The sequence below is a fragment of the Dama dama genome, chromosome 4 (genome assembly GCF_033118175.1).
Source record: "Dama dama isolate Ldn47 chromosome 4, ASM3311817v1, whole genome shotgun sequence".
NCBI classification, from domain to species: Eukaryota; Metazoa; Chordata; class Mammalia; order Artiodactyla; family Cervidae; genus Dama; species Dama dama.
In genome coordinates this window covers 11,790,924-11,804,905 of record NC_083684.1, presented here as the reverse complement: position 1 = coordinate 11,804,905, position 13,982 = coordinate 11,790,924, and the positions used below count along the sequence as shown (strand labels likewise).

General features: G+C 45.4%; 1 protein-coding gene across 5 annotated transcripts in view; it reads right to left on the bottom strand.

The window, feature by feature from the left end:
• The window catches only part of WWOX (WW domain containing oxidoreductase), an 886,744-nt gene that overhangs the window by 559,176 nt on the left and 313,586 nt on the right, over positions 1–13,982 (bottom strand). Inside the window, exon 9 of one of the 5 annotated variants that reach the window (XM_061138079.1) lies at positions 13,289–13,339. The exons of the other annotated variants lie outside the window; for them this stretch is intronic. Coding sequence (XP_060994062.1) covers positions 13,304–13,339 — 36 coding nt within the window. The 3' untranslated portion in view covers positions 13,289–13,303. Of the gene's footprint in view, positions 1–13,288; positions 13,340–13,982 lie in introns of those variants that run through there. 5 annotated transcript variants of the gene reach the window in all.

The following is a 13,982-nucleotide window of genomic DNA, read 5'->3' as shown; positions in this document are numbered from 1 at the left end:
CTCTGCCCCCTGCAAAGCCTCCTTTTCAGAAGAAACTTGCCATAGTGCTGAGCATGCAGTCTTCCTGGGCTTGGAGCCCGGCAGGTGGGAAGGTAGGTGCAGACGGAGCTGAAGTGGGGAGGCTCGGAGAGACCACACTGCGTCCCGGCTGACAGAGGCCTGACGTCGCACCTGGGCGCCGCCGGGTCTGGCCAGAGATGGAGACAGGAGCCTGTAAGATCTCATCAGTGGTCTTCAGAGGACCAGTCTGTAGAGGATGTGCCTGTCACCCACTCCTCCCAGGGGGTACCTCCAGGGCAATAAACGATTGCAAAAGGGCAAAGAAATCACACACACACACACAAAATTGATACGCTGGTGTTAGATCTCAGTGTTGCTTTCAAATGCAAATGTAACTCCACTTAACTCAAGAAGTGTTTACTGAGCCCCTACTATGTGCCTAGCCTTAGGCTTATTAGGAAATTATAGACAGCATATTAAAAAGCAGAGACATTACTTTGTCAACAAAGGTCCGTCTAGTCAAGGCTATGGTTTTTCTAGTGGTCATGTATGGATGTGAGAGTTGGAGTATAAAGAAAGCTGAGCACCAAAGAATTGAGGCTTTTGAACTGTGGTGTTGGAGAAGATTCTTGGAGAGTCCCTTGGACTGCAAGGAGATCCAACCAGTCCATCCTAAAGGAGATCAGTCCTGGGTGCTCATTGGAAGGACTGATGTTGAAGCTGAAACTCCCATTACTTTGGCCACCTGATGCGAAGAGCTGACTCACTGGAAAAGACCCTGATGCTGGGAAAGATTGAGGGCAGGAGGAGAAGGGGACGACAGAGGATGACATGGCTGGATGGCATCACCGACTCAATGGACACGAGTTTGAGTAAACTCCAGGAGTTGGTGATAGACAGGGAGGCCTGGTGTGCTGCGGTTCATGGGGTCGCAAAGAGTTGGACACGACTGAGCGACTGAACTGAACTGATAGTATCTTCAACTTTCCCATGCAATTTGAAGGCTTTTTTTTTTTTTTTTCTGATGATAAAAGTGACAAATTCATTCCAGAAAATGATCAACTTCAGGAAAATATTTTTTGTGCTCAGTCGCTCAGTCATATCCGACTCTTTGCAACCCCCATGAACTTGTAGTCTGCCAGGCTCCCCTGTCCATGGGACTCTCCAGGCAAGAACAGTGGAGTGAGTTGCCATTCATCTTTAGGAAAATAGTTAAAAAAAAAAAGCCTTCCATTTCCAAGTCACAGATGGTGGCCATCGTGTTATTTGATATAGTCATAGCACCAGGATGGGAGTGGCACTTATTGATAGCTCATCAATATTTCTCGAGGAAAGGCAGGCAGGCAGATAATTTATGGTGATATTATTTATGTAAATCCATTTTCCGTTTTTATATAACAAGGAAACCACTCTGTACACATGATTTTTTAAACTGCTCAGCTCACTTAATAATATATAACAAGTCTTTGGCCAACAGTAAGTGCATACTTTAAATGCGTCGGAAACCCCCAGCTCCCTGCCTCCAGGGCAGACGGTCACCTGGGGAACCTGGTAACTGGCGAGGGAGGTGTTCTCCGCGCTGGGCGCCCCAGGGGCAGGTGATGATACTCTCCTCCAAACCTACAGCCAGAGCAAGGCAGGATCATTTCATCTTTGTTAACTTCTTAGTTCACCTCACTGCCTTTCACCTCCACATTCGAGGAAAAAAAACAGTGAAAACATGCCAAGGAGAAAGATTTCACAGGTCTAATAGTGAACTCACAAGCTGTTGCCAAACGGTTGTACACACACACACACACAATCAACTGCAGCTGTTGCACGTAATTAATGTGCTAATTATACATAATTATCTAATTACTAAAGGAGAGAGTTACAGCAAATGCATTAGTAAAGATATTAAAATCGGCTCCTTTTAGACTACAGTATAGACAATCTTGGTATTTCTGAAAGTCACCCTGAATTTTTGTCTGATAGTTGAGGGCTCTGTGAACAGAGAAAAACTCTTTCTAAATGTTTTAACCCATTTAACAGGGTTTTAAAAATATATAACATATGGGGAAAAAATGTGTCACACGATTAATCTTTGCAGTGTTGTGTCAGTCAGGACTTGGAACAGACTCCCTCGAGTAAAGTCAGTCTCCAGAAGAATGATCCAAAGAAGGCTGGACCCACAGAATGATAAAAGGAGAGGGGAAAGCAAGAGCTAAGTGGCAATATAAATTTGGAAAACACTCTCTCTCCCTTGGGTGTTCTATTGGGTTGGCCAAAAAAGTTCATTTGGGTTTTTCCATGAGCTACTACAGTAAAACCCAAACAAACTTTTTGGCTAACCCAATATATAATACTGTCCTACGTAACAGACAACAAAATGTGGGGTGGGTGGTAAGTGGTCATGATGTAAAGTTTGAAAACAAGATGATTCTTTCCCTTTCTGATAAGTACTGCACTTCTGAAACAATTTTGACCACAGAGTTCTTTATCTGCCCGCTCTGTGCATCCATAAATATCAGTGGACTCCACAGACAATCCACACTACAAGACCAGGCTACCATGGTAACTACCTCCACGAGATCTCTGCTTCATCACACAGTGAAGCTCCGTTCTGAACCTGGTCCCTGGCCCAATAGGAACTACCTTAAAATAAAGCACTTCAGCAACTAAAACAATCCTTTGGATAAACCTTCAGGAAGCACTGTTTTCTACTGATCACTTCTCTCAGGGCTGTGGATGCACTATCTAGATATTTATCTTCTATGATCAAACAATTAAATGTTTTATCAAATGTTGCCCACAGTATTTCCTGAGAACATTAAAGATGCCACAAATAAAGTCCCCATCAGAAAAGAAAAGCCTGCTACTTACAGAGAAGATATAAATTAGCATCTTTGGAGTCTAGGCTTATTTTATTAATTTGCTAATTCAGACACTGTCTCCTTCCAAAGATGAATCGAGGCATCCCTTTTTTCCTTCTTTTAATGCTATCATCAAAATTCAATGGGCCTTGACCAGCGGAGGGAACGAAAACACAACCGGCTGGATCCTCCAAAGGCCCGTCTTCATTACTTTTACTATTTAACTTTTAACTTTTAATCTTGGGCCATAAAAACTGTCCTAATAAAAGATCCATAAATATCTCCTGAATGTGCAAAGGAGTGACTTTGACGAGCCATGAGCATATGCTGAGCTCTTTTCACTGATGGGCCTCGGTACCTGTGACTGTCTAAGAAAAGACACTGAGCAAGATGTAGATCTTGATTCTCTCAGGAAGCGAAGGGAACTGCCTCTGTTTCCATCTTAAAATCCCATTATAGAAGGAATGAAACTACAGCCTTCATTTATCTTTAAGCCAGTTGGGCAGATGTGGGCATCACCAGTTCAAGCATTTTTTTTAAAAAATTGATGAAAGTATCATATAAGTGAGTATATAATATTATTATATTATTTTATGATATCATTATACATTATAATTTAATTATATGTATGACATATATAACAAAAATATTATATATATATATATGATATACATAAATGACAGGGTAGTCTGGGACATGGGCCTCACTGAAGTCCCCACCTAGGAATCTCTTCTCATCCCGTTTTGCTTTGCACAGAGAAGGGGCTCAATTCTTATTTGCCAGAGGAATGAAGGAAGGCACCCCTTTGAATATTGCTCTTTCCAATTCTGTTTCTAATCACACATTGAATTCTAAAGTAAATACAATTAATTGCCCAATAAACAGTCTCAGATTATAAAATGGCTTTTCCTGCACATGGTTAATTCAACTGAACGACGCATTTTTAAAATTAAAAAACACTCAAATCTCCACATTATTTTCCTTCATACCTTTTTCAAATTAAACTCTAAAAACAAATATACTTTTAAAATCATGTTATCATCACAGTGCATTTCTGCATGAACAATACATAAGGATAATGGCTTTTATAATGTGATGCCTAAATGCAAGTTTACAGGAACCGGCAATTCGTTATATTAAATACTGGGATTTTTTCACCCACATATATGGCTTTTTTCTCTTTTCCACAACACACTGCTCTAAGGACACACTATCAGGCTGTGATAGTCGATGATGCCATCTTGATTACCAATATTTTTCTAGCTTTCTTAAATTAGATCCAGGGAGCATTTCTAAGTTTAGAATATTGGACAGAATATCCTGTGTTTGAAGCCAGCCTTTCTAGAACTCTTTATTTCTTATGCCCAGAGAGTTTCATACAACTTCTTTTCATATGTAAAGTAGATCCATGTGATCCTATCTTACACATTCAATGGAGAAGAATGTGTAAAGAGAAGTAGCTATGTGTTTTAGCACTGAAGGAATCATCTGTCATAAACAGCACGCCGTATTTAATATTCAGATCAAGACAGCTCTGTCTCATTCCAGCAGACCCTTCTGACAAAAGCCGTCCCCCGGCTGCCAGGCGTATCGAGTCCAGCTGAGGACAAATTTCAAGATGAACCTGAAATCAATTTGCCATCAAATTTTCATGCCTCTCCCAGACTATCTGTGGCATTTTAATTACAAGCACCCTAGGCGGGGGGTACAACAGATATTGACACACAGCTCCTACAATAAACTTTATTGGCAACCTCTGTCTGAATGCAGTACTCAACTAGAATAACAAGAAATAGAGCAGGATGTGGGAGCCAGGAGGTACCGTGATCACTCTGGAAGGGTTTTGCTCCAGGGCTTGTTGTAGGCAATAGGCCTGGGAGCCAGGACACCAGGCTCTCAGAAACAGAAATGACCTGCAAGTTCAAAGAGCCAGCAATGCCTAAGAGCCCTGCAAGGTCCTGGGCCCTCTCCACGGGGCGGCCAGGTGTCGTCAGGTTTCCTTTTGTTTTCAGGTGGACATTTCAGGCTGGCATCGTTTCAGAGCTCTTGAAAGACTTCAGATTCTTCTGGAAAGGTCAGGGTCTCTGGGCAGAAGGGCTGCCTGTAAAGCATGCGGAAAGGCTTGGTTTAAGGAGACAGAAATGGTCCCTGACGGTGTTCAGAGGCCACATGTGTGCTGGTGGAGAGGCGGGCGGTGACTGGCAGCCTTTACCTGAACAGCAGCCCCCCTGCTTCTCCCCGGCTCTGTGCAGCCTGTAGCAGGGCCGTTAGTACCGAGAGACAGGGGAGGGCTTGCGATCCGCCTGGCACGGGTGATTTCTGTGCTGGGGAAACGAACATCCTGGGACCACAGGCATGCAGTCTCGAGCAGGCGAGCCTGGCAGCCCATCAGAGGGGACGAGTCTGCTCTGGGACACACTGCAGGCACACGTCACCTTGCTCCCTCCGATGGTCACCAGGACTGAGACAGCGCTGACGACCACAGCCGCCTCCGCGACGCCGCACCAGGCGCGGGAGCAGACCTGCCTGCACAGGCCAGCTCAACGACTCCGCCAACACCTGCTCAAGGGGGCAGCTGACCGACTCCAGTATTCCTGCTGTCCACAAAGAAGGCACGCCTATAAATGTACACAGAGCGGCCCTGGATCCTCCTGGGATTGCCTGCAGGATGCCCCTGGGCGCACGTATCCCAGGATGCTCAGGGTTTTTACATAAAACAGCACTGCATCTGCATATAACCTAAGCACATTCAATTCTCCTCTACTTTAATCTCCAGATTACTTGTAATACCTAATACAATGCAAATGCTATATAAATAGCTGTAAATGCAATACAAATGCTCTGTTAATAGTTGCCAGCATGTGGCCAACTCAACCTTTGCTTTTCAGCTATTTCTGGAGCTCTTTTCCCCCAAATATTTATGATCTGAGTTAGCTGAATCCCGAGATGGGGGACCCATGGATAAGGAGGACCAACTCTACACAAGTTGATTATAAAATTTAGTGATATAAAAGATGTTGGCACACTATTTGAAAATGAAATATGCAACATTCTTCATTGTAAGTTTCACAGGACTAGCTTACTCTCACCCAATGCTTTCATTGCTTCTTGGTTAACTCTTGCATCCCAGGTTAAGATGCAGCTAATGAGTACTGATTGACGCTTTTAAGTTAACCAGTAAGATGAAAGTGAAATAACTGAGACAGTCACTATTTTGAAATGTCACCCATTCTTCAGTGGCAGCAGTGGCTTCTGTGCTGGGTTGGATAATAGTTGTTTTTTTGTTTTTTTTTTAATTACTGTGCTAAGGAAATACTTCCTCTTTTTTTATCTTATTCATAAGGTAATGACTACAGTCATGATATGCATATATTTAACCTGCACAATTAACACCGTAGTTACTTTTCTTTCACCAAGACAATATAAACAATCAACCAAGGCTTGGTTTATAGCTTTTGCCTATTTCTGTGGTGTAAACACTGCTAAGGCTGCTTCAGGCTAGCAAGGTCACCTCCTGTTGCAGGGCTGAGGACCACGCGCAGCTGCTCACAGGCCTGTAGCATTTCCGCTATCCAGACCCAGACAGACTCAGGAACACAGATAAAAATAGGCAGAGGTCGTGAAAGGACTAGGAAGCCAGGAGCTGTGAGTATTTAATAGCTTTGTTTTGAATATAATTTATTAAAAGGTAAATTTATGTAACTTAAGTGTTAGTAGTATCTGTGTTTAACAACTGGATCATAACATTTCTGCCAGCTTAAGGTCACTGCTGGTTCCAGGGAGACGGGCCGGAAGAACTCACTGGCTGCTGCTGCTGCTGCTAAGTCGCTTCAGTCATGTCCAACTCTGTGCAACCCCATAGATGGTAGCCCACCAGACGCCTCTGTCCCTGGGATTCTCCAGGCAAGAACACAGGAGTGGGTTGCCATTTCCATCTTCAGGACTCATTGGAAATGGTGCCAAAGAGCCTGTAAGCACAGACGTGTGTGTGCACAAATGCCAGACACACACACGCACACACACACACCAAAAGGAGATGCTCCTGGCACAATCCCCTTGTCTTCTTTGAGAGGGAGGTAGTTTCAAATACAGCCGGGGATCCCAGGATCGAGAGGTAACCACAGCGGATAATGAAATATGTGTTCCTGGGAGGAGTCGGGAAGTTTCTCAAACACACAGGAGGCGGAGAGCCGCAGCACCGGGGCGGCCGCGCGGCGGGAGCGCCGCCACGTGACCCACACAGCAACACCTGCGCGGACCAGCTCCCATCAGCATCCCCGCGACCTTCCACCAGCTCTTCTTTGGTTCATTTGGCCCGGACGGCATGGCCCACTTTCCACGACACGAGAGACAAGTACCTTCTTATTCTCTGAATCCCGTTACTTCCGAGGCAAAAACTGATTTGAGAAATAAGACAGTGAGAATCGGGGTGGGCGTTCAGTCTGGAAAATAGTGATACCCCGATGTCCAGGCAAGGTAGTCGGCTGTGCCCTACAGTCAGGGGGCCAAGTCATTCTGTTCAGTCCAAGCAGGCGAGAATCTGGAGGCTCCCCACACCTTATTAAGCGAGGGGGAGACACAGAAAGCAGCATCGGTACCCGACAGGGCAGCCAGATAGCGTTTCCCTGATACATATTACAATTCAGACGCGTTCCCAGGCTGTTGGAGGTGTGTATCGGGAAGCAGAGAGCTCACCTGGCTGGAGACAGCCCAGGACATTTCTCAAAGGCTGTCAAAGGTAGGGACAGTACGTGGGTGACACTGATGCTGTGTGTTGTTAACTCAAGGATGAGACGCCTAACATGACATGACATTCTCTGCCCATTTATTCAAAACACAAAAACACAGGCAGCTTCTTATGGATGGACTGGACCAAAAGTATTACAAAATGCTCCCTGGAAATGCCAGAGTTGTAAAAGAGCTGCGAGATATAAAATAGAACATCCTATCGCTTGTCAGTAACACCGCTTGTTTGTTTCCCTTTTCCTTTTTTATTTTTATCCCTGAGGGTCAGTTGCTTAAAATAAACATCGGTGTTTCCCAGGCAGGATTTACATTTCCAACGTGAAATCTAATCTGTGGTGCTTAGCTGGAAAGAAATATTTATATGTAGGTATTGCTGTTAATCTTGTTTTTCTTTTTAAAAAGGAGTCAACACACACAGATCATTCATACTCTCTCCACTTCTGACTCTTTTCCTTCTCTGCTCTCTGTTGGCGGAATATCAGAGCACTCTCGGTGTCTATCATGTTATTCGAGATAATGTTGCCCTTGCTAGAAAGAGCTGGCTTCTTGTGTATTTACTGCAATGGCACAGATGAGGAGGCACCTGACCTGAAGGAACAGGGTCTTCGTGTAAAACAGGCCCTGGGTAAGAAACCAACAGTCATCACCCAACCTCCGGAGACAGCCTGGCCCTTAACGCCCTCCCCGCCTAGCAATGCAGAAGCCCCGGGTCCAGGCATCATCGGGCAGGTGCTAGAAAGACGACCACCTGGAAGGAGGTCTCTAACTTGCCCATCAGCATGTGGGTGGGTGGATGCATTTTTTTTTTTTTTTTTTTTTGAAGAGATGCTGGTCAGACCTTCTAGCCAGCCAGGGGTGGAGGGAATCGAGAAGGAAGAGGCTCAGACCCTTTCCTTTTGCCTTTCGTTAGGTTAAAATAAAATGTTACAAGCATCCGAGTGCTACTCTTCATTGCGGAGAGTGGCCAAGTCACGGGCCAGAGTCGTTTTTGGGGCGGGAATGATGTAGAAAACCCGCGCGTGGGCATGGGGCCAGGGGCGTCCAGCCTTCCTGTCCACAGGGAGAGCACGGGGCCAAGTTATGTTTGGAGGGGTGCCTCCGGCGTCCTTCATTCACGGCCCTGAAGCCACACCCCCGCCCTTGAAGCCGGTGGCCTCCCTCTCGAGACAGCCACCCCCCTAGGTGAGCCACCTTCTCTGGGGCACAGACCGACCCGAGCCCGGCAGAGGGCCCGGGAGCGGGATGTGTGAGGGGCTGAGTGGACACGGCATGCCTGTGCGGTCCCTCCAGAGCCCTCCTCCCCTCTGGAGCCTGGCCAAGGAAAGGCAGGTTGCTGAGCCAAGCCCCGGCTTCTCTCTCCAAATCACATCGCTCATGATTAGGGGGAGAGAGGCCGAATCTTCCTCCCCGGCCTCTCCACCCACTCCCGATACAGAATCAGTTCATCTGGGTAATTTTTAAAGCACGGTGCTGGGGCCAGCTGGAACCGGTCACCACTTCCCAGCCAAATGCTTCGAGTTTCTTCCAGCCTCCAGTCGACGTGCTCTGGGTACCGGGAGAGCCCGAGACCCGGCCAGGCCGGGAATGAGGCACTGGCTCCCCACGCTGCCAAGCAGCCGCCCCAGTGGGGAGCAAGCAGAAAGCCTGGACTTTGAGTGTGGCTCCCTGGCCCTGAGACGAGGGTCCCTGAGATTCCAGTGCCCTGAAAGCCCTGGAGGACTGGGGTATCCAGTCTTGGCCCAGGTTCCCCGGCTGTCAGGGCGAAATGTGCGTCCCAGCCCAGAAAGAAGACGCTTTTCACGGAGCAACAGATTCGCTGTATTTGCTTTGGCCTCTTCCAGCTCTGGGGTGATCTGAGTGCCACTGAGCAGGGCCCGGGGGACCCTCTGACTTTATTCTAGAAACTAGGCTCGTTAAATAAGGCATTGTCAGGCCAGGAGCCACCTCGGACTCTTGGCAAGGGTGTTGACTCAGTATGAAATAATATCAACAGAAAAGAACAATGTTCCCTGTTTTCTCACTCCAGGCATTCTCGAGGCTGGGAGTTGGTATTCGTTTGGAATGGGCCAAGCGCTTTCAAACTCAGGTCTGTGTGTTTAAAAGATCTTTAGATCTGAAGTCCTAGGGCATGAGGGCTGCCTGATGGGATGGCTCCTAACAGTACCTGCTGAGCTCCGGAGACTCAGAAACGCTCAGGAGTGGAGAGAAGGGATTGGGCAAGATATACCACTTGTCTCTTTTCAGGCACAAAACCATGCACGTTTATACAGGCTTCTCCTGGGGCGTGCATCTCTGCCCAGTCATTACTCATGCTCATTAACGGGTGTTTGGTTTCCAAACTGTTCAGCTTTGGAACTCCAGTTGAGGTGTTCTAGAAAGGAAAGAATCCAGCTGTGCCTACAGCGGCGGAGGGCCCCAGGCGTGAACCCGCAGGCCCCCTGAAGCGGGGTGTTTCAGAGTCCGCACTGAGCCTGCAAGCCCCTGACGAGCCTCCCTTCTGCTGTTTGGAATCTAGAATTAATTCTTTCTCTCCTCCCCAATTGACAGAGATGCTTTGAGGAAGAACTGACTCAAATTCCATCAGTTCTGAGTGCAGAAGGAAGGAAACAAACAGGACAGTATTACTGGAAATCTGTCACCACGACTTCGGTTCTGTTTCTGGGACCAGCCTGTCCTTTGAGTTTTTATGAAACAACAAAGCAACATGGGCCCCTTCTGTGCTGGGGAGCTCAGGAAGAAAACCGTGACAAGAAACTCTTGAGAAATTCTTCAAATTTTGTCCAAGGATGTTTAACAAACCCACAATGGAGAAATGCATTCTGAGAGAACAACTGTCTTGCTGATAAATATTGGTTCAGAAAATAATTTAATTTATATTTGTGAATCTTAGAGAGTACCTTTCTCATAGGATTTTCTCTAATAAAGACAATCTTCTTGAATTCACTGTTTTTAAACTTTTCCCCTCCTTTGGGGATATTTGATTCTATCCACTTGCCAAAGAACTGTTTTCTAATACATCCTAGAGAATATATGAGTTCATTTTTCCACAGATGCATTTCTATACACCTGGTATTTCAGTTATTTATTAACCATGCCTAGTTTTGTGGTTTCTAGCTTTATATCTTTAAAGTCATTAAAACTTAATAGGAGAATTAATCATAAAAGAAATCTATCAAACACAGTTGCCAAGCACTTTCTTTTTCCCCCTGACTGACATCTTTAAAATGTATTTCAATGTTATTTATTTCATCACACCCAGGGAATAAAAAAAAAAAAAAAAATAACTTGCAGCTTCCAAGTTCAGAGAAAGCATAAAAATGTGATTTACTATTTATTGTACAGTTAGGCACATGCATATTATATATTGCATGTTAATCTTCAACTGCTAAATTTAGCAAATTTGACAACACTACCGTTTGCTAGTGAGGAAAAAGAATCGACATCTGTTCTCTTCCAGATACGATTCCTTCTTGGAAGGAATCAGAAATACTCCCAGGCCTCCTCTTTTCTGGGTAAACTGATAGAATGCCGGCTGTTTAAATGGACAGTCAAACCACAATGCCCCCTGGTGGTAAGATGATGCATAAACATTTATTCGCATGAAGGCACACAATATTTTCAAGAGAAACTTCACTTTTAATGAGGCAGAAATTCAAGTTTTAAAAAAGCACACGGATGGTGCTTTAAGTAGAATATAAAGAGTCACCTGACTGTTAGTTAAGTCAGAGGAATATTTAGTTTTATCTAAACCACCTTGAGAGAAGTGTTTTGTTTTTCACACATGCAAGGCAGGGCTGTGGGAAGGCACACATGTATGTTCAGTGGGAATGTGTGAGATGTGGACTCATGAATCACGCAGACAATACTGACGCCTTGTAGGAATTACAGAGCACTGCACCCCCCTTTCTCAGGAAGCTGCTCTTTACTATCTGTGAAGGGGGGGTGGGGGAGCAAGAGGAGGAATTGGGACACTTCCTTCTTCTCCAGAGAAGCTGAGCAATTCACAGCGTCAAGTCACACCGCAGGTACAGAGAGTCCCCCAGACACCGGAGCCCATGACCCAGAGCTGCCCGCTTGGCTACTTATGACTTGTTTCTGATGCAAGACACCACCCTGATGGTTAAGATGATACTGCCCAAGAGATGACACAGAAGGATGCCGCAATGAAAGTGCAATCCACACTAAAACCTGCACACAGATGTTCAATGCAGCATTATTCACAGGAGACAGAAACTGGAAATGATGCAGCTGTCCATCAGCAGATGAATGGTTCCATGAAATGTGGTATATCCATACAATGAAATATTACACAGTCTTATAAAGAAAAAGTAGTGATATATGCTACAGCACTGGTGAGCTTTGAAAACATGATGCTGAATAAAAGAAGCCAGAGACAAGAGACCATGGATTCAGTTCAGTTCAGTCGCTCAGTCATTTCCGACTCTGCGACCCCATGGACTGCAGCAGGCCAGGCATCCCTGTCCATCACCAACTCCCGGAGTTTACTCAAACTCATGTCCATTGAGTCGGTGATGCCATCCAACCATCTCATCCTGTCACCCCCTTCTCCTCCTGCCCTCAATCTTTCCCAGCATCAGTGTCTTTTCCAATGAGTCAGTTCTTCACATCAGGTGGCCAAGGTATTAGAGTTTCAGCTTCAGCATCAGTTCTTCCAATGAATATTCAGAACTGATTTCCTTTAGGATGGACTGATTGGATCTCCTTGCAGTCCAAAGGACTCTCAAGAGTCTTCGCCAAAACAAACAAACAAACAAAAAGAGTCTTCTCCAACACCACAGATCAAAAGCATCAATTCTTCGGCGCTCAGCTTTCTTTATAGTCCAACTCTCACATCCATACAGGACTACTGGAAAAACCATAGTTTGACTACAACGGGCCTTTGTTGGCAAAGTAATATCTCTGCTTTTTAATATGCTATCTAGGTTGGTCATAACTTTTCTTCCAAGGAGCAAGCATCTTTTAATTTCATGGTTGCAGTCATCATTGGCAGTGATTTGGGAGCCCAAGAAAAGAAAGTCTGTAACTGTTTTCATTGTTTCTCCATCTATTTGCCATGAAGTGATGGGACCGGATGCCATGATCTCAGTTTGCTGAATGTTGAGTTTTAAGCCAACTTTTTCACTATCCTCTTTCACTTTCATCAAGAGGCTCTTTAATTCTTCTTCACTTTCTGCCATAAGGGTGGTGTCATCTGCATATCTGAGGTTACTGATATTTCTCCTGGCAATCTTGATTCCAGCTTGTGCTTCATCCTGCATATAAGTTAAATAAGCAGCGTGACAATATACAGTCTTGACATACTCTTTTCCCGATTTGGAACCAAATCGGTTGTTCAATGTCCACTTCTAACTGTTGTTTCTTGACCTGCATACAGATTTCTCAGGAGGCAGGTCAGGTGTTCTGGTATTCCATCTCTTGAAGAATTTTCCACAGTTTGTTGTGGTCCACACAGTCAAAGGCTTTGACATAGTCAATAGAGCAGAAGTAGATATTTTTCTGGAACACTCTCGCTTTTTCAACGATCCAACGGATGTTTGCAATCTGATTACATGGATTACATAACTCCATTTATAGGGAATGTCCATAACTGGCAAACCCATCAAGACAGATTCCGAGGGCTGGAAGAAGGGGCATTTGGGATGATGGCTAGGGAGTGTAGATCTTCTTGGGCTAATTAAAATGTTCTAAAATTGATGGTGGTGATGGATGGATGCACAATGCTGTGGATATACCAAGAAAATACTGAACTTTACACTTTACATGGATGACCTGTGGACTGGCGCATTGTGTGTGAATAAAGCTCTTTTGGGTCTTTTTGTTGTTGTTAATGGATATTGGAGAGCAAAGGGAAGGCAGGCCCTGCAAAGTTCCAATGGACATAAAAGTGTTCCAGGGAGACAGAAGATGAGGAAAGGGTAACAGCCTCCAGAGAAGCACAGAAAACTCTGTGTCAAGCAGGAAGCCCAGTGTGGCTTTTTCAAAGGGGATCTGACTGCTCCACGCTCCCAGAAACTTTCCACAGACAACTCCAGAAGGACATCTCTCTCTCTCTGTCTGTCTCTCTCTCTCTCAGAGATCTGGATTCAATCAGCCTGGAGCATCACTATTTTTAAAGAATTTCCCAGCGGTCAGTCTTAGTGCACAGCCAAAGCTGAGTACCACTGTTTGGGAAGACAGCCAGCTGCAAAGCCGGAGCACAGTGAGGAGGGAAGCTGGGCGAAACGAAGCCGGCATTCGACTTTGCGCCATGTCTCTACTTTCCACTCCTTCCCATCTCCCACATTCCTCTCCAAACCCCTGTGTATGGCTGTGGCCAGTGGTCTGTGGTCATCCTCAGCCCCACCATCTGATGGTTTGTACCAA